General features: G+C 39.4%; 1 protein-coding gene across 2 annotated transcripts in view; it reads right to left on the reverse strand.

Moving 5' to 3' along the window:
• VEPH1 (ventricular zone expressed PH domain containing 1) overlaps positions 1-19,399 on the reverse strand; it is a 199,328-nt gene that overhangs the window by 73,728 nt on the left and 106,201 nt on the right. For both annotated transcript variants that reach the window (XM_057738903.1, XM_057738902.1), the window contains exons 7-8: positions 11,518-11,727; positions 10,552-10,949 (exon numbers count right to left, since the gene is read on the reverse strand). In XM_057738903.1, the coding sequence (XP_057594886.1) occupies positions 10,552-10,949; positions 11,518-11,727 (608 nt within the window). The remainder of the gene's footprint in view (positions 1-10,551; positions 10,950-11,517; positions 11,728-19,399) is intronic.

Genomic DNA, 19,399 nt, shown 5'->3' on the forward strand with positions numbered 1-19,399 from the left:
TCATTCAACCGTGTGTGTTGAGCACCTGTTCTGTGCCTTGCACTGTGCTGGGCACTGGGGATAGACAGGGTCCAGAGCCTGCCGGGATGTAACAAGATATCAACTCAGACCCCTGTGCTGCCTGTTTCTCCTTTCAGTTGCTGGGGCTGGAGTGAAGCCCCACTCCAGCTCTGTTTCTGGGACTCCAAATCCTGACACCCTCAGCACAGATCTCACAAGGTGTGTGAGAGTTGGGGATGTTAGATAACGGTTATTGAAGCCAAAGCCCTAAAAGCCAAGGTATTGGAAACCTGAGAAAAGGCACCCTGAGTCCTCCTCTAGGGCCCAAGGAATCTCTTCAAGCTCCAAGTGGTACTCCTGTCCCACCCTGGACCCCCATGGGCAAAGAAGGCCATAGCTGGTCAAGGCCCCCATGGGCTGAGAAGCCCATAGCTGGTGACCTGGGCTTCTGCTTACCCAGCTGGGAACTTCATGCAAGGGTAGAGAAAGGCTCCAGGAATCCCCTTTTCAGGGCACAAAGAAGCATTTCTGGAAGATCATTCATCTGAGGAAGGAAGTAATCTGTGACCTGAGAAGGCCGAAGCTGGCTGCAAGGGCTGACTCCAGCTGGACTCATTGCTGCAATGGATTTCTCTCCCTGGTCAGCTGCCCACCAAAGATGTCAACCTTGCCCATTGTCCTGGGCTGGTGCTGTCAAACACTGGGCCCTGCACTGAATGAGCAGGTATAAAGGCATCTGAGGGCTCCACTTGCTCTTGGGTTACTGGGGATATTCACTGAGGACACCCCACCCCCACACCACCCTTTAAGTTCTTATGTCTCCAGACCCTCAACTATCTGGACAATGTCAGCCCTTTCTGTTTAGCGGAAAGGGACAAAGAGGAGAACACAAATGAATGATTTGCTAATAGAAATTATTTGAGGCTCCCCCCAAGAATGTGGTGATAGTGGTGGTATAGGCCTTGGACTGGAAAAAAGAAGGGGAATTCTTCTCAGACACTTTAACTGATTTATTGTACCTAATCATTACTTTATCATAGGGGTGGTTCCAAGCCCACCTTGAGTAGAACGGCCAATTCATTTATATTTCCCTGTACAAACCTTGCCTACAACCAGCTGATTCTATGATTCCATGTCAAGTTATGCCTTTTTTGTTTGTTTGTTTTTTAATGGTAACTGAGATGGAAGAAAAAGAGTGTGACCAAACCCAGAAAAAGATTTTTGTCTTCAAAAGTCAGTAGGGTCAACAGTTCAGCAATCTGGGTACCTTTCTTACTATCAGCAAAAGTTTCTTGATGAGATTTCTATTATCAGTAAAATACTTCATATGGATCAGAAGAGTTTACCAAACCATATCTTGATGCATAAAGTGAAAATGGATTTGAAACACATGGATTACATTTCCTTAAAATGTGCATGAGTTTGAAAGTTAACAATAACAATGCTTGACTAAAAAGCACTTGAGAATTTCCAAAGCCCCAAGAGTTTGAAAAAGCAATTTCTAAGTTGAACTTAAAAAGGCACCTTTACCCATTAGGGCACTATAATTTACATTAAAGGTATTCACGGGTAACACTTTAACAAACCATGGATGGCAATATGTTATCATTTGATTCTTTGCTTTGGAAATTGTTTCGTGTTTTAGTGCTTTAAATCCTCAAATAACCCCTTTAATTTATATACTTACTGAATTACTTTAAGAAGTCAGAATAATTCTTCTTGCTGTCACACATAAATTAAAAATCCACAATAGTCCAGGGAATGCAAAGTTAACCATGACAAAATTTCTGGAAGTGTTAACAAACATCTTAAGTGTTCAATGTACATTTGACATTGGAATTATGGAGAGGTTGTAAAATATCAATGTTGTAAGAATATAAAGGATGTCTATGCTTGTCTTGATTCTTTTACTATAGATTCCATTATTTTTAAGAGTTCAAAGGCTTTGTTAAAAAAAAAAATCAATCAAACAAACACAAAACCCCAGGGTATTTATGAACTGGTGTGACTGTAAAATAAAAATTCAGTAGAAAGACATGATAGGGGATATAGGAATAGTCTTAACTGTCTACTTTTACTGGAAAAGATAGCTTTTATTTAAATATTTTCAAGGTTCTTTTTAGAAGAACTTAGAAAAAAATGATGTAGATTTAGTAGAGAAAAGATGGTCCTAAGTATAATGACATCAGTTCCAATTACAAGGAATGACGGGACACTCCCAAACTCATTCTAAGAGGCCACCATCACCCTGATACCAAAACCAGGCAAAGATGTCACAAAAAAAGAACATTACAGACCAATATCACTGATGAATATAGATGCAAAAATCCTCAACAAAATACTAGCTAACAGAATCCAACAGCACATTAAAAAGATCATACACCATGATCAAGTGGGGTTTATTTCTGGGATGCAAGGATTCTTCAATATACGCAAATCAATCAATGTGATACATCATATCAAGAAATTGAAGGATAAAAACCATATGATCATCTCAATAGATGCAGAAAAAACTTTTGACAAAATTCAACATCCATTTATGATAACAACTCTCCAGAAAATGGGCATAGAAGGAAATTACCTCAACATAATAAAAGCCATATGTGAGAAACCAAAAGCCAACATTGTTCCCAGTGGGGAAAAACTGAAAGAATTCCCTCTTAGAACAGGAACAAGACAAGGATGTCCACTCTCACCATTACTATTCAACATAGTTTTGGAAGTTTTAGCCACAGCAATCAGAGAAGAAAACGAAATAAAAGGAATAAATTGGAAAAGAAGAAGTAAAATTGTCACTCTTTGCAGATGACATCATATTATATATAGAAAACCCTAAAGACTCTACCAGAAAACTGCTAGCACTAATCGATGAATTTAGTAAAGTAGGAGGATACAAAATTAATGTACAGATATCTCTTGCATTCCTATACACTAACAATGGAAGAGCAGAAAGAGAAATTAAGGAAACTCTCCCATTTATCATTGCAACCAAAAGAATAAAATACCTAGGAATAAACCTGCCTAAGGAGGCAAAAGATCTGTATGCAGAAAACTTTAAGACACTGATGAAAGAAATCAAAGAAGATACAAACAGATGGAGGGATGTGGGAAGACATTCTGGAACCTTTTTGAAGCATTGAAAGTGTTGAAGTATGTGGGCCGAGCAATGGGATTCAGAATGTCCTGCTTGAGCAGTGGAGGAGCTGAGGGTGCGGGGCGTGGAGACTAATATCACCCTGTTTGGTCCTGAGGGATGGCTGGTTAGCCAAAGACAGGTAAGATTCCTCAGAGGAGGAACAACCTAAGACAGGCACAGCCGCAAAGGGGCCAACAGGGGTGGTGCATAGAGCCTTCCTTATATCACCGTGTTTGGCCCTGGAGGATGACTGGTTAGCCAGAGACGGGTAAGATTCCTCAAGGGAGGAACAACCTAAGACAGGCACAGTCGCAGAGGGGCCAACACGGGTGGGGCACAGACCCCCAATATCTGAGAGAGGTCTCCTGCCCCCAGGGCTGTTTTGCTCTCCACACCCAGCTCAAATCCACACCTGCTCAGCTCGGACCCAGGAGGCAAACAAGGATGATTGCCTCAGTCATGTGAGGCCTTTGATTGTTTATGAGTGTAACCTGAGAATGTTAGCCCACGAACTCAATAAAAGCAGCCTGGGATGAGTCAGCAGGGCTCTTGATCCGAGAGGTCTTGAGCCCCCCGGTCCCACTTTTCTCTTCAGTCTGTGTCTGTGTCTTCTTCAAGCTTGCGGCACCCGTCACTCACCTCGAGTCGCCGAGCTGGTCTCGGCAGAGGGACATACCATGTTCTTGGATTGGAAGAATCAACATTGTGAAAATGACTGTACTACCCAAAGCAATTTACAGATTCAATGCAATCCCGATCAAATTACCAATGGCATTTTTCACAGAACTAGAACAAGAAATCTTATGATTTGTATGGCAATGCAAAAGACCCCAAATAGCCAAAGCAATCTTGAGAAGGAAAAATGGAGTTGGTGGAATCAGGCTTCCTGACTTCAAACTATACTACAAGGCCACGGTCATCAAGACAGTACGGTACTGGCACAAAAATAGAAAGGAAGATCAATGGAATAGAATAGAGAACTCAGAGGTAAGCCCAAGGACATATGGGCACCTTATCTTTGACAAAGGAGGCACGAATATACAGTGGAAAAAAAGACAGCCTCTTCAATAAGTGCTGCTGGGAAAATTGGACAGCAATGTGTAAAAGAATGAAATTAGAACACTTCCTAACACCAGACACAAAAAGAAACTCAAAATGGCTTAAAGACCTACATGTAAGGCCAGACACTATAAAACTCCTAGAGGAAAACAGAGGCAGAACACTCTATGACATACAACAAAGCAAGATCCTTTTTGACCCACCTCCTAGAATCATGGAAATAAAATCAAGAATAAACAAATGGGACCTCATGAAACTTAAAAGCTTTTGCACAGCAAAAGAAACCATAAACAAGACTAAAAGGCAACCCTCAGAATGGGAAAAAATAGTTGCCAATGACGCAATGGACAAAGGATTAATCTCCAAAATATACAAGCAGCTCATGCAGCTTAATACCAAAAAAGCAAATAACCCAATTCACAAATGGGCAGAAGACCTAAATAGACATTTCTCCAAAGAAGACATACAGATGGCCAACACACACATGAAAAGATGCTCAACATCACTAATCATCAGAGAAATGCAAGTCAAAGCCACAATGAGGTATCACCTCACACCGATCAGAATGGCCATCATCACAAAATCTGGAAACAACAAATGTTGGAGAGGGTGTGGAGAAAAGGGAAGTCTCCTGCACTGTTGGTGGGAATGTAAGTTGGTACAGCCACTATGGAAAACAATTTGGAGGTTCCTTCAAAAACTACAAATAGAACTACCATATGATCCAGTAATCCCACTCCTGGGCATATACCCAGAGAAAACCATAATCCCAAAAGAAACATGTACCATAATGTTTATTGCAGCACTATTTACAATAGCCAGGACATGGAAGCAACCTAAATGCCCATCAACAAATGAATGGATACAGAAGATGTGGCATATATATACAATGGAATATTACTCAGCTATAAAAAGGGATGAGATGGAGCTATATGTCGAGGTGGATAGAGCTAGAGTCTGTCATACAGAGTGAAGTAAGTCAGAAAGAGAAAGACAAATATTGTATGCTAACTCACATATATGGAATCTAAAAATGGTACTGATGAACTCAGTGACAAGAACAGGGATGCAGATACAGAGAATGGACTGGAGAACTCAAGGTTTGGGGGGGAGTGGGGAGTGAAGGGGAAGCTGAGATGAAGTGAGAGGGTAGCACAGACATATACATACTACCAACTGTAAAACAGATAGCCAGTGGGAAGTTGTTGTATAACAAAGGGAGTTCAACTTGAGGATGGAAGATGCCTTAGAGGACTGGGACGGGGAGGGTGGGAGGGACTCGAGGGAGGGTGGGGGGGGAGTCGAGGGAGGGAGGGAATACGAGGATATGTATATAAAAACAGATGATTGAACTTGGTGTACCCCCCAAGAATAATAAATAAATAAATAAAATTAAAAAAAATCTATTAGACACATACCCAAGATGGATATTATATTAGAGGAATTAACCATTTCAAGAGTTTAGTTGACTCATTTCATTTATAGGCAGATAATTTCTCCCATATTTCCATACAAACTGTGCTTACCCATTTAACTTTGCACTGCTTCCTAGTTGGATGAATAAACATCCCATCCATAGATAATATCAGGTAAACCAAGATGCAAATAAGTAGCATACCTCTTTGTCCAATACACAGTTAGGGTGTTTTTCTTTAGTCATTTATTTGAATGTGCAAAGAAAATAAAACTTTTCATTTTTTAACAAGGAGGAGGTTTTGAAAATACAATTAATGAGAAACAAAGTTATCTGATGTCCTCTAGTGGAACTCTGCAACAAGTTAGGTTGTGGATTTAAGTGCATAACATCTTTACCAGTGAGGTGGTATCTGTCTAGGCCTTGTAGCTACTCTTGGCTGGGGACAAACAAGGGCAGTGATTTGATGTTAACTCAATAGAGGAGTTCAGAAGGGATCTTTTCAAAAGGACTTGTAGATCTTCCTATTTCCATATTATTTGGATGTTTCTCATGGGCCAATGTAGATGACAGAAATCAGGATATGTGTGGCAGGAGAAAGTGAAGGGGAGAACCCAACCACCATTTTATCTGTGTTCTTTTGATTAAAATCCACTCTGGAGAAATGGGAACTGGCAAGTAGGTAATCCGAGATAAATTCCAAAGCACCAAGAAAAATTCTCTAGAAATTTTTTTCCGTAACAAGAGTTCTCCAAACAGGGGTTCAGTGGATCACGTCAATGATATGAGGCTCCAGGGAATTTGTGATATCTTCCTATCTGTTGTTTTTCCCTCTCAAATTGTGTGGGAAAACTTTAAGATTTTTCTCTACCTGCAAATCTTACAACTCTCCCCATGGGTAAATGACCCTAATCCTAGGATTAAACCAATCTATTCTAAAAAAGAAAGAAAGAGAGCTCCTCCAGGGCCATTAAGTGGATCAGTGTCCTCCAGACTGGACCAGCTGAGGACAAACAGGTAAGGACTGGTATGGGCTTTGCCTCCTTGGTCATCTCAATATGAGGCTGGACTTGACCACATGCAAAATTTCAATAAGGAAGACTTATTTGTAATTAATTATGAAAACAGTACCCGCTTCTTGATATTTACAATGAACTTTGTTTTATTTTTGTATATTCTCATATCTGTTCAAGCCAAGAAAAATCAAGTCATGTGGGTCTATTAGAGAAAGGACCACATTACCAGTTTTAAAATTAGCTTTCTGCAAGTCAGCCTTGCTGATGTGCTCTACAGATAGCATAAATTTTCACCCAATCAGGAAATACTTCAAAGCAAGCCAAAGCAGCACTGATGGGTTCCTGTAAGATTTTATATCTTCCTTTACAGAAATCCAGTGATGGGCCAGATTTTCAAGGATTTATTTCAATATCATGTGCTTTGTTTTTAACCTCTAGATCATTTTTGTTCACATAAATGTATACCAGTGATTCAGATTTTTTAAATACCCCTTGGCAGGTGAATTGAATCCCTTTGGTCTTTTATGTAAATATAATCAGGCAGATATTAGGCTATCACTCTGCATATGAATACATAACTTTCAGTGGCTGGCAAAGCTGCTCCTATGCCAGAGGCCAATGGAGCCCAGGAGAGAATAACTGACTTGGGAATAACAGGCTCTTTCATACCCAAAATGAACTGCTGACCCAGCTTCAATAAGAACTGGGGTTTGACAATTTTTCCAGACATGATGATAGATTTGTGCTGATCTATTTACATCCCATTGCCTGTCCCCAATGTGATCAATATCATACAGTAATAAGATGGCTGACTGAGGATGAGAATGCTATTTGTGACTTGATTCACCACATACTGAATTCTGCTGCACAGTGACTAGTGAGGCTCCTGTTCTTTCAACATATTTTATTACTGAAGTATTAGGTTGAGCCATATGAAAGTGATGTTCTTGTCGGTCAAAATAAGGAAGCTGAACATCAGTTTTTTTCATAGGATTCAAACCAATACCAAAAGAACTTCTTTAAAGGATTGTTTTGTCATGCCCTTTTAGCATGGACTTTGTAACATCAGTCTAAAATTAGTCTTAATACTTTGTTGTTTTTATTTCCTGCTGGCTTATTTGTCTCTTTAACTTTCATGTTGTAGAAGTGGTTTTTATGGTTCTTCTCTTTGTTTCTTGATTACTTTGCATAATTTAGTAAGAAAGACCAAATACGTCTCTTTTATACCAACAACACATTAAACAGAACACAAATTCTAAGCCTAAATCTTTCTTCAATAAATTTTTAAGGAAAGAAACACAGTATTGTTGAGCCAAGTGAGCTCATGACAACAAGCAAAACTGTGTTGGCCAGATGACTTGCTGGCATTTTGCTGAGTGGTTTACACAATCTCTGAAATAATAACAACGTGTCCCCTGCAGTCAGCACGAGTCCTTTCTCAGTGGATGTATTTACAGTGAGTCATATAAATCTTCAATCCTTTACACATATCTTGGTGCAAGGAATTTCCCAGGAACTTCCAGGAAATTACAAAAGCGTGAATGAATCCAAAATGTCAACTTAAAAAAAACACCTTCTCAGTTCTAGGCCATTCTTAGTAGAAAACATGAAAAGAAAAAACTTTTTTTTTCTTTTTCTTTTTTTTTTTTTTAAGTAGAGATGATGGATTCATTCAATATTTTGGGAAAAATCCCAAGTCACCTGGTTAACTTTCAAACTCCCAAAATAATTCAAGGCCATAAGAAATGTGTTTTTGACAACTAGATGCCTGGAGTAACTCTGCCAGATTTCTTTCACATTTTCACAAGATTAAACTTCACCATATAGCACATCTTTAATGATTTAAACTAAACTTAAAAAAAAACAACTATTCCAGTAGATGAAAATATATCTAACTTTATATTTGCTACAGATGTCCTCTGTCAAACTAGGAAATTCACTTAACCTTTCTTATATTAAACTCTCCAACATGTGTCTTAAATACGTAGATTATTAGTGAAACATGCAATTGTAAAGAGTTTGTGTTAATTCAGTCTTATTGAACATGAGCAACATTACTTAATTGTTACCATTTTAAAAAAGAGTTTTAAGAAGGCTAGTCCATAAGTTAATGTGAACACTTTTGAAAATGTCAGATTCCCTAGAGATCACCAACACTAAGTGAAGTAAGCCAGAGAAAGACAAATATCATATGATATTGTTTATATGTGGAATCTAAAAAAAAAAGATACCAAATGAACTTATATATAAAACAGAAACAGACCTACAGACATAGAAAACAAACTTACAGTTACCAAAGGGAAGGGGGGGAAGGATAAATTAGGAGTTTGGGATTAACATACACACACTAATACATATAAAATAACTAACTAACAAGGACCTATTGCATAGCAGAGGGAACTATACTCAATATTTTGTAATAACCTATAAGGGAAAAGAATCTGAAAATATATATACATACATATATATATTAACATATGTATAACTGAATTACTTTGCTATACACTTGAAATTAGCACATTGTAAATCTACTATACTTCAATTTTTTAAAAAAGGAAATGTTAGACTCTATACAAACATGCTAAATAGTAATACTTGTCATTACCAAATGCTTAAACCCCCCTTTCCCTTTGGTAGCATGAGAATCCACTCTTTCCTCTGATCTGGAGTGGGAAAAGGGAATAGAAAGTAGAGTATGGAAAAACCCTCCTAGTATCTAAATATGAAAGAGGATGATAGTCAGTGGGTGGGTAAATATAAATTGAATTTGCTACCCTTTAGCTGTGTTTCTTTCTGGAGGAGGTGCTGCCTGGCTTTTTCTATGAGAGCTGTAACCTGTGAAAAGATGTCATGTCCTACGAGGGCAAGGACCTTCATCTAAATCTCAAGGGAAGAACATGGCTGCTGTTTAAAAGTGATTGTAGGAAAGACCTAATGAGCTCAAGAGTGCCTTCAGCCATCCACACCTGCTCAACCCACCACCAGCAGGGGAAGCCAGCCCAGGGCACTCTGCCATTTTAGTACCTATGTCTCCAACCATCAGCTTTCCCGAGGCCCGGACTAGGGCACTGAATTTAAAGGAATATCAGAAAATTTAGTAGTCAAGATAAATATTATGTTTTAAAATCAAAATTAACACAAAAAGTCCACGATAAACAAAATATCAAAACTGTAAATAAAGACATGATCAATATTACCACTTACTCTTTTTGCCTCAGCTCAGTACGGCTTGGCGAGACGTTGTTACTAATTCTGACTTTACTTAAAATTTTAGTGAGCTTTTTTGGCATCTCCTTAAATCACGCACCTCAGGGAAGTTCCGGCCCTGACCTTCTTTCCTTACTTTGTTAGTTGTTTTCTGACTAGCTCACGTTCTCACTGGCTCCTGACCTACATCAACTTCTGACTATGGTTCTGATCTTTTCTTTCTATAGTCTAACCTCCAAGAGTGCGTCGTTTGTTTGGTTCATAACTGAACCTTTAGCACAGTGCCTGGCATAGAGTAGCTGCTTCATAAGTGCTCATTGAATGACTAGAAGGAAAATCTCTTGGAGCTCAATGCTGCCCATAGCTTTCTTGCATGATTATGTGGATGGAAAATGCCTCTGGTTGGACACCTACCCCAGAGCCTGTTTTTGGGGCCACAGATCCCTTTCCAGAATTTTCCTGAACACTAGGGATGGGAAACCAGAAACAATACATTTTAAGGTTTGAAAAAATCAGAGTTGGTGGACTTAGGTAGATTCAAATGGAATAAAAAAGATGACTGAACTTATTGGGGGGGAAAAGCAATTAAAATAATGTAAGGGTATCTTCAAATTATCTATTTTGCAAAGATCCAGAAGGGTTTATATTATTGGAGTTTTGTTTGTTTGTTTCTAGTGATACCTGAAATTTCTTAAGTTTGGGGAGTTCAGGTCACTTACCTTCAATGGTACACTGGTCAGGGACTGGAATCTTCTTTCCCATTTCCACAGCATATGCTTTCACTTTACTGAGGTTTTCCTTTAAGTGCAAGTAGAGCTTATCATGGTATTCTACAGGACTTGTGGTTGTCTCTGGAGTTTCTTCCTGACAGTTTTCTTTAAATGTTTCTGGCAAATTCTCAGATTCTATATGTATAGTACTTGGGTGTGAAACTGCAGAATTTACCAGCTGTGATCCATCAGTGTCTGCCTTAAAGGGCGACCTGTCATGTCCTTGGCCAAGTGGGTCTGTTTCTGAAAGAGAGATGTTGGCTGGCGTATCTCCACTCTCTACAGCTTCCCCATCCTCTGAACTCAAGGCATTTGTCAGCACAGTGTGCAAAGCCAAACTCTTTGACCTACAATACAAACAAAAGGAAGGCTGAGGCAGGTAAAGAAGTTGGGCTACTGTTTACTGACAAGGAAAAGAAGGAAAAATAACACTGGGGCAAAAGTTACTTCCTCTGGAGAGGGAAACTGAAAATTGGTGCTATTAACAGATTCGATAAAACATACACATTATGTAATAAGCCAAACCTTTGTAGATCTAGGCTACCACCCAAAACAAAGATTTAAAAATCAGTTTCATGGCAAAACTGGCTGGGAAATGGTGAACTTATATATTCATATTCTTTTTTCTACTTTTGCTTCTGCTTTTTCATCAGCAATCAAGAAAAGCTTTTGACGGTCATTCTCAATATTAGCATATTTATATTCAAGAAGAATTTTTAAAAAATAAGCCATAGGTTTGTGATTTTTATTTGCATCCTCCTTTTAATATAGCAGCTTCTTTGGATAATGAGAGCACTGTGGATGAATTTTGCTATAGGTTAAAGATATTTAAAAACCACTTCATAAAAGTGTGATAACAAACTAACAGCAAACATGAAGTACATATTCTAAAAACAAGCCAAAGAAAATTTATACCTATTAAATCTAATGTCTTTTCTTTCTTCCTTAGAAACTTGGTCCAAACTATATCTTCTAATAGAGCCGGGAGTGTTGCCCTTAGCATTTATTTTGTCCTCAAAAACCTGTATTTTAACTTGGAGCTTTTCATGGTCTTCATTTTCATCTACAGTGAGCTTGGCTTCTTCCAGCTTCTCAAGAAATTCGATTTCGGTACTGGGTTTTCTCCTAAAAGAATGAAAATCATTGCATTAGATGCTCATCACATATACCCTTCAGAACAGTGTTACTCTCTAACTGCTTTTTATTCAAAACTGAAAACTGTACCTGCTCATTTTTTTAATTTATTTAACAAATATTTATTGAGTAATTACTATGGACATAGGTCTTTGAAATTACTTCTACAGCGAATTCTGCCAGAAGTTTAAAAACATCGGTGTTTATGGCAACTTTGTATTAGAAATTGTTTTTGAAGGATTCAGAGGAGGAAAAGCAGTTTTTATGGTCATCTACCATACTCTTATCTAGCTCTCCAAAGCATGGCTTTCATATGAAATTCATGCCAGGAATTTTCTAGAAAACTTATATATGCTGATATGTTTGTACTGAAGTTATCAGAATAAGAACATTCCAAATGGACTGTGTAAACTCACGGTTTTGTTAATTTTATGGAAATCAGTGGGACGCTTCCATTTTATGAAGCAAGAAAAATCTTTCTGAATTTTATTTTGTTGGAGGAAAAAGGCTTTCCATGAATAACATTAATAATTCCAAATATCTTTTATAGTGGAATTTATAAAACGCTCTGTGGGTCATTAAAATTACCTCCTTTAAGGCAGGGGCTATTTGTGTAATAACCTTGTTACCCTTTTAAGGGCTAACACAGTGTCGTAGATAAAGACCCCACAGATAAGCTGCAGAAATAGCTCACTGATAGCTCACTGAGAAATAGCTCACTGATACTGAATGACTACAGAAAAGTAGTATGCATTTATCTTCCCTTACCTGCCTTCTAATATTGAGCCAGACTAGAGATACTTTAATTTCAATTTAACAATCCCTATCAATCATATAACACGGGGTTAGGATTAATTCTTTCCTTATAAACACAAGGGTTAATAATCTCTAGAAATCCATTCACCAAGATGGCTTAATAATTCTGTTGGTTGTCTGTGTGTATTTACTTGGTTTTCATATTCTTCCTAGAGGTTTAGGAAAGGGGCTTCAAATTTACAGAAAAATCCTGACTTTTTCAAATGTATGGCTATTTTTCCATAAGGGTCAAAGTAAATCTGTCATATTTCTTAAGTTAGGGTGAAAAAATACAGTTTTGGTTTTTTTAATGGCACTGCTTTTTTAGGGAAAACCAACACAGAGGGGCTGATGACAATTTTTTTTTTTTCAGTTATATTCCACTGATTCTGGGCCCATGTCTGTGATGGGCACTGTTGAAGGGTTGGATCCTGCAGCTTTTCTGGCTGGCTGAGAGAGGGGTCCTGGCCTTGAGGGAGGGTTCACCGTTTTGGGTGTTCAGAGGTTGGAATACCCCTATTAATCCAGCCCAGGGAGAGATGCTGATGGTTAAAATTGAGAAGGAAAGTGATTATCCGTTAATTAACAGGACATTGTTTATTGTATAATAAGCTGTTGATGAGAAAATTTAATTGCATTTTAAAAAAAATTATATACATATATATAGTTAAGTTAGTTTATTCAAATCAGATCCAAACAACATTGAGGAGCTGGTATTTTTTTGTTTTTTTTGTTTTTTGGCTGTTCAGCGCAGCATGCGGGATTTTAGTTCCCTGACCGAGGATCGAACCCACGTTCCCCGCAGCGGAAGTGCAGCGTCTCAATCACTGGACCACCAGGAAAGTCCCTTAAATGCATTTTTAATATAATTTTTATAGGCTTCCTATGGTTTTGCATACATAATGAAAAACTTATTTTCCATCCCATGCGTGACTGAAACATACATGAGTAGATTTCAAGAACCAGTACGTGGGAATAAACGCTCATCTTGAACATGTCTCCCTTTCTGATGTATATAAGATACTGGCTGCCCACAAACAGATGGGAGGTTTTGACATCTTCTAGCTAGAAGATTCTAAAAGCTGAATTTTTACTCCTATTACAAATAAAACCAAGATAGTGCTATCATTGGATGGTATTTTAAAAACCATGATGATTACAGAGGTTAATTTTAAAATATTCAATGAACCCTCTCAAAATGAGATATTTGGGGGCGCTATTTATTTTCTATCTATGTTAGTCCATGTATAGTCACCAAGCTAAAGTATTTCTCTGATTCCTTGGAACCTAATCACATCTCAAAAATGAAAGATACCTTTATTTTTGAAATTTATTTTAGAAATTCCTAAAGCTGGAATTATTAAAACTTAAAATTTGTAAAGCACAAAGTATATACCCCAATATGCACATATCAGATATTGAGCATTAAACAAATTTTTAAATCTCAAAACATACAAGTTGTTAGAGGTATAGTTTCTCATGCATCTACTAGTTTTTTCTTTCTACATAAAGCTCTAGGTTATAACAGTTAAAATAATAGCATTTTCTTCCAAAAAACTTCAAATTTCACACCATTATAGTAAATCTTCCTCAATAATTTTATTGGATCAGTTTCTGATTTTTTTTTAAATTTTATTTATTTATTATTTTTTGGGAGGTACACCAAGTTCAATCATCTGTTTTTATACACATATCCCCGTTTTAAATAAAACTTTCTTACTTATGGAGATCTTTTATTTCTTGTCCTCTTCATATCAACTTCCCCATCTATAAAATGGAGATAATAACTATACTTAACTCAAAAGGTTGTTGGGAAGCTGAAATGACAAAATCTGTGTGAAGCACTGTTCCTAGCACAAAACAGGAAGTCAAGAGATGTTAAATTTTATTATTATTATTCATTTTTATTTTTATTGTTATTATTATTATTCCTCTGGAAGCTTTATCTGTCCTTGTCTAGGCATTGTGTTAACGTAGCCTAGGCACAGGCAGATCAATATCCCATATTCTGGAAGGTACTGATGTCCCCTGGAGCATGCTATGGCATCAGACTTCGGAGAGAACAGTCACTCAGCCCCCTTCCCCTGCCCTGTCTCCAGTCACCAAGGGTTGGCTGTTAAGCACCACAGACTGTGTGAGTCAGAGCTCTAGTACCTGGGAGCACGCCTTCCTTCACCTTCAGATTGCCTTACAGCACTCCTCTGATGGGACTCTAGGCATGAAAGAACTTATGGGTTATCCCTAGGCATCCACTGACCCAAGATGGTTAGGTCAGGTGCCTCTGGGGCAGGGGCTGCCAGGTAAAATACAAGGCATCAGCCATATTTGAATTTCAGATGAATGACAAATATTTTTTCAGTATAGGTATGTCTCTAGTGGGACATAGTAAAAAATGTATTGTACTATACTAAAATGATATACCTATACTAAAAATTTATTTGTTCTTTATGTGAAATTTAACTGGATGTCCTGTATTTCATCTGGCAACTATTCCTGGGTAAATCCCTGCTGCTTGGTGGGCAGGGAACTATAATGCTCATCCTTGTCCCCCATGCCTGGCACAGTGCTCAACACTCACAGGTACCTGAAGTGTTTGCAGAATAAATGAACTGAGACCACCTACATCTCTGAAGCCAGCCTGCTCCCTGCACCCACAAAAAACCTTCCAGAGGTCTACCAGATGTCTGTGAAGCACCAGCTGCTTCTCCTAGTCCATTGGGAGTAGGGGATAGGGCAGTGTCACTTGGTAAATATAAAATGTGAAGAGAAGCAAGGAGCAAGAGTAGGAGTGAAAAGAGAGATCTGCTAAGGGCCAAATAAGTAAAGAGGCAACAATAAAATTTCTGGGCCAGAAGAGTGACTTCTAAACATGAGGCTGATGAGTGTTGCTGACGAGTACAGGATTCTCACCACAAAAACGTTCTCTCTTATACACAATCTTCCTTGTTTTTATGATTTGGAGCTCTGTATAACACAGGAGTCAGCGGATAGGGATGGTAATGAAGAGTCTCCAAGGTAGCCAAAGCCACAAGATGGACAGGAGAGAACTTTCTGTTACTGGCCATCAATCCATCTGGGTGTGTCACAGAGTTTTGGTGGCAGAGAATTAGCCTGGGTTCCAATAGGTTGAAAGGTCAGAAAATGAAGATAGAAGTTTGAGTTTATAATAAACATTCACTGCTCCTTTACTTCTCCTCTTGGTTTTTAAATTTAGTATAAACAGATAGGAGAGAATTGTTCAAAAATAAAAATCTTTTAGTTAGAAACTCTGCATTCCTTTTAGAGCAAAGAAATGCAGCACAAATGTGAACGTATGGGTGGAAAGTGGAGCCACTGGTCCTGTGTGCATTTATTTGTGGGGGCTGGAGGTAGGGGACAGGGAATTGGGCTCACGCGGCGGGGCGGGGGGGTGGGGTGGGCGGGTTGTTATTTTTCTTTTTTTCATTTGTCACTTTTAACTCCAGAGGTAATTTTACCGAAATTTTTGTCAGAGTCCTATAATCCCCTAAATATTAACTTGGCTTTAACTCAACATGCCACATTACAAGAGGCTCAGATGATTTCCAGTCTGAACAGTTTTGGTGTCTGTTGCCAAGGTAAAAGTTTTTAAAAGCATCTCTAGGGATACCCAGGAGGCGCAGGGGAAGGCCTAATTACCTCCCTCTTGTGTTAGCGGGACTCCCCCCAGGAACGAATTGGTCCTTGGGCAGCTCACTGCTCTCACTAAGCTGGGAGATGAGACTATAAAGCTGGCAGAGGTGGAGAGATTGGCAGCCTCTCTTCCTGGCTCCTTTTTTTTTTTTTTTTTTGACTTTTTTTTTTTAATTAATTTTTTGGGGGTACACCAAGTTCAATCATCTGTTTTTATACACATATCCCCATATCCCCTCCCTTCCTTGACTCCCCCTCCTCAAGTCCCCCCCACCCTCCCTGCCCCAGTCCTCTAAGGGATCTTCCATCCTCGAGTTGGACTCCCTTTGTTATACAACAACTTCCCACTGACTATCTATTTTACAGTTGGTAGTATGTATATGTTTGTGTTACTCTCTCGCTTCATCTCAGCTTCCCCTTCACCCCCTGCCCCCTCCCAAACCTCGAGTTCTCCAGTCCATTCTCTGTATCTGCGTCCTTGTTCTTGTCACTGAGTTCATCAGTACCATTTTTAGATTCCGTATATGTGAGTTAGCATACAATATTTGTCTTTCTCTTTCTGACTTACTTCACTCTGTATGACAGACTGTAGTTCTATCCACCTCATTACATATAGCTCCATTCCTGGCTCCTTAAATCAAAGAAAAATAATATTAGTTAACTTCTGATGAGCTTGGCTTATAAATCCCATGTCCAGGATATGTATCCTGCAGAGCTGAGCTTGTTAGAGGAGAAGCAGGAGAACATAATGGATCAAATCCACACAGGAGCCCTAAATTCTTAGGGTGTTATGTTCCTTACTCTTCAGCAATTTCTTGGGTCATCAATCATCCTAAGAATGATAGAGATGATCCCCTAGCTCCATAGCGCTGTCATCTGTTTTGGAACTAAAATGGGTAATGCCTCTGGAAAAGCTATACTTGAACACTAATGGAAAGGACAATGTTGAGCCTAAATTCCTGGTACTCTCTTCTGCTTCTGACCACCTCAATGGGCAAGAGCAGAGACCAGCAGGTGCCCAGTTATATGGGCACCAGAATGTAGAACTTTGCTGAAATGAAATGACTCCATGGTTTATTTCATTCACAACAAGATTGTTTTTAGGGGCTTCAAAAGGAGAGCATGGTAGAAATAGACTGAATGTGGCTTTCCAGGGAAAATACCTAGGCTTATGACTCCAATCTCCTGTTTGTTAGTGACAGGCAAATCTCTTTATGACTTTTCTATCATCTAAAAATGGGATCAATGATACTGTATCACCAGATTGCTGAAAGCATTATAGAAAATAATGAATTTGACAGTGTAGCCCATACAGAACGGGCATGACAATGTCAAATGGTAAAACCCTAGGTGGCTACTGCCCAATGTGGACATTTGACGCCAAAAGAAGGCAGTTTGTACAGGTAATACCAAATCTGGAAGATAAGCTTCTCCTTTTCTAAGCCAGGAAGGATCATACAGTCCCTCCCACCTCTGCAGCATCCTAAAGATTGTGGACTACAGAAAAGCAACCCTCCCTAATGTGCGAGCATACAAGGACAGGAATATGAAAATGGTTGATTTTTAAAAATCTCTGCATGTCAAGTATGAATGCTGAGCAACTGCAGACATGGAGAGAGAATCTTCTGCTAATAGAACAAAAGTTTAAAAGTCCTGATACAAGGAAGCGATCACTCTAATACAGATGCTCAGTCATTTGCTCACTTTTCATTTAACCAACACGAGAAGGAATGGGACACAGAAAAAGACCAGCAAAAAGTGCTGCCCATGCTGCTCAAAGTGAGGTTGCCGGACCAGCAGGATCAGCATCACCTTAGAGGTTGTTGGATATGCAGAATCTCAGGCTCCGTCCTAGATCTGCCAAATCAGAGTGTGCACTTTAACCCAATCCCCAGGTGTTCCAGTGCACATTCAAGTTTGAGAAGCACTGGCCCCGGCACTGAAAGAACAGAATCTGAAAAAGACCAGGGCAGAGGCACTTTCCCTTAATCAAGCAAAGGTGCCGAGGGTTTCACTAATTCTGTAGTGAGGTGAGTCTTAAAACAATAAGCTGTGTGTTATTCGGTGTTGGAGTGTGGTAAACTGTACGCAGTGCCCTCACATTCCATAGCTTTGTCCTCCTCAAGCCTTCCAGGGTCTGTACCAATTCCAAGTTAAAGGTACCTTTGCACTTTTTGTCCCTGACTAGTTCAGATGGACCTCAAATTATTAGTCAAGATTCCCAGTCCTAGAATGGGCAGACCGGGTGAGCAGCAGCCTTAGAAGACTGCCAGACCCTAACAAACAGTCATCTCTATGTGGCACAAGTTACAAAAGCACTTTGAAAATTATAAAAGAGTACAAAAATGTAAAAAGTAATGTCATCAGAACACTTTGAATCAGGGATGAAAATTATAGCGACAACATGCTCCTCCTTTCTTAGGCTTTTTTTTTTTTTTTTAATTTATTTTTGGCTGCATTTCGTATTCATTGCTGCGCTCGGGCTTTCTCTAGCTGTGGCGAGCAGGGGCTACTCTTCGCTGCAGTGCCTGGGCTTCTCAGGGCGGTGGCTTCTCTTGCTGCGGAGCATGGGCTCTTGCCAGGCAGGCTTCAGTAGCTGCAGTACATAGGCTCAGTAGTTGTTGCTCGCAGGCTCTAGAGCACAGGCTCAGTAGTTGTGGTGCACGGGCTTAGTTGCTCTGTGGCATGTGGCATCTTCCCGGACCAGGGATTAAATCTGTGTCCCCTGCATTGGTAGGAGGATTTTTAACCACTGCACCACCAGGGAAGTCCAAGGCTAACTTTATTTTCTGGAAACATGAGCAGGTACTGGGGGCTGGCAGTGATGATTAAGGGGAGGGTACCTGCCATGAAATGGAACTACTGGGTCTGGAAAGGGAAAAAGTTAAGACGTTGTCATTCACCATCATTTGACATTGGAAGAGCAGGGCAATGGTTAAGTATCCTTTTTTACACATCCCCTCATTGGGTCTGCCCATTCTAGTGAAGCAGGTCCCTTGCCATCTCCATTTCACAGATGGAGGAGCTGAGGCACAGAGACATCGACGATGTCTGAAGATCAGCTAGTAAACCCAGCATCAAACACAAGTATCCGCCTCCAGAGCTCACCTATTTCACACCCTCTCCCACTGCCTCTCAGCAGGTGTTTCCTTCAGGTTACCTTTGACTCTACTCCAGCAAGAAGCAATACATATTTTGGGACTGGTGATAGCACAGT

Source organism: Hippopotamus amphibius, chromosome 6 (genome assembly GCF_030028045.1).
Source record: "Hippopotamus amphibius kiboko isolate mHipAmp2 chromosome 6, mHipAmp2.hap2, whole genome shotgun sequence".
NCBI classification, from domain to species: domain Eukaryota; kingdom Metazoa; phylum Chordata; class Mammalia; order Artiodactyla; family Hippopotamidae; genus Hippopotamus; species Hippopotamus amphibius.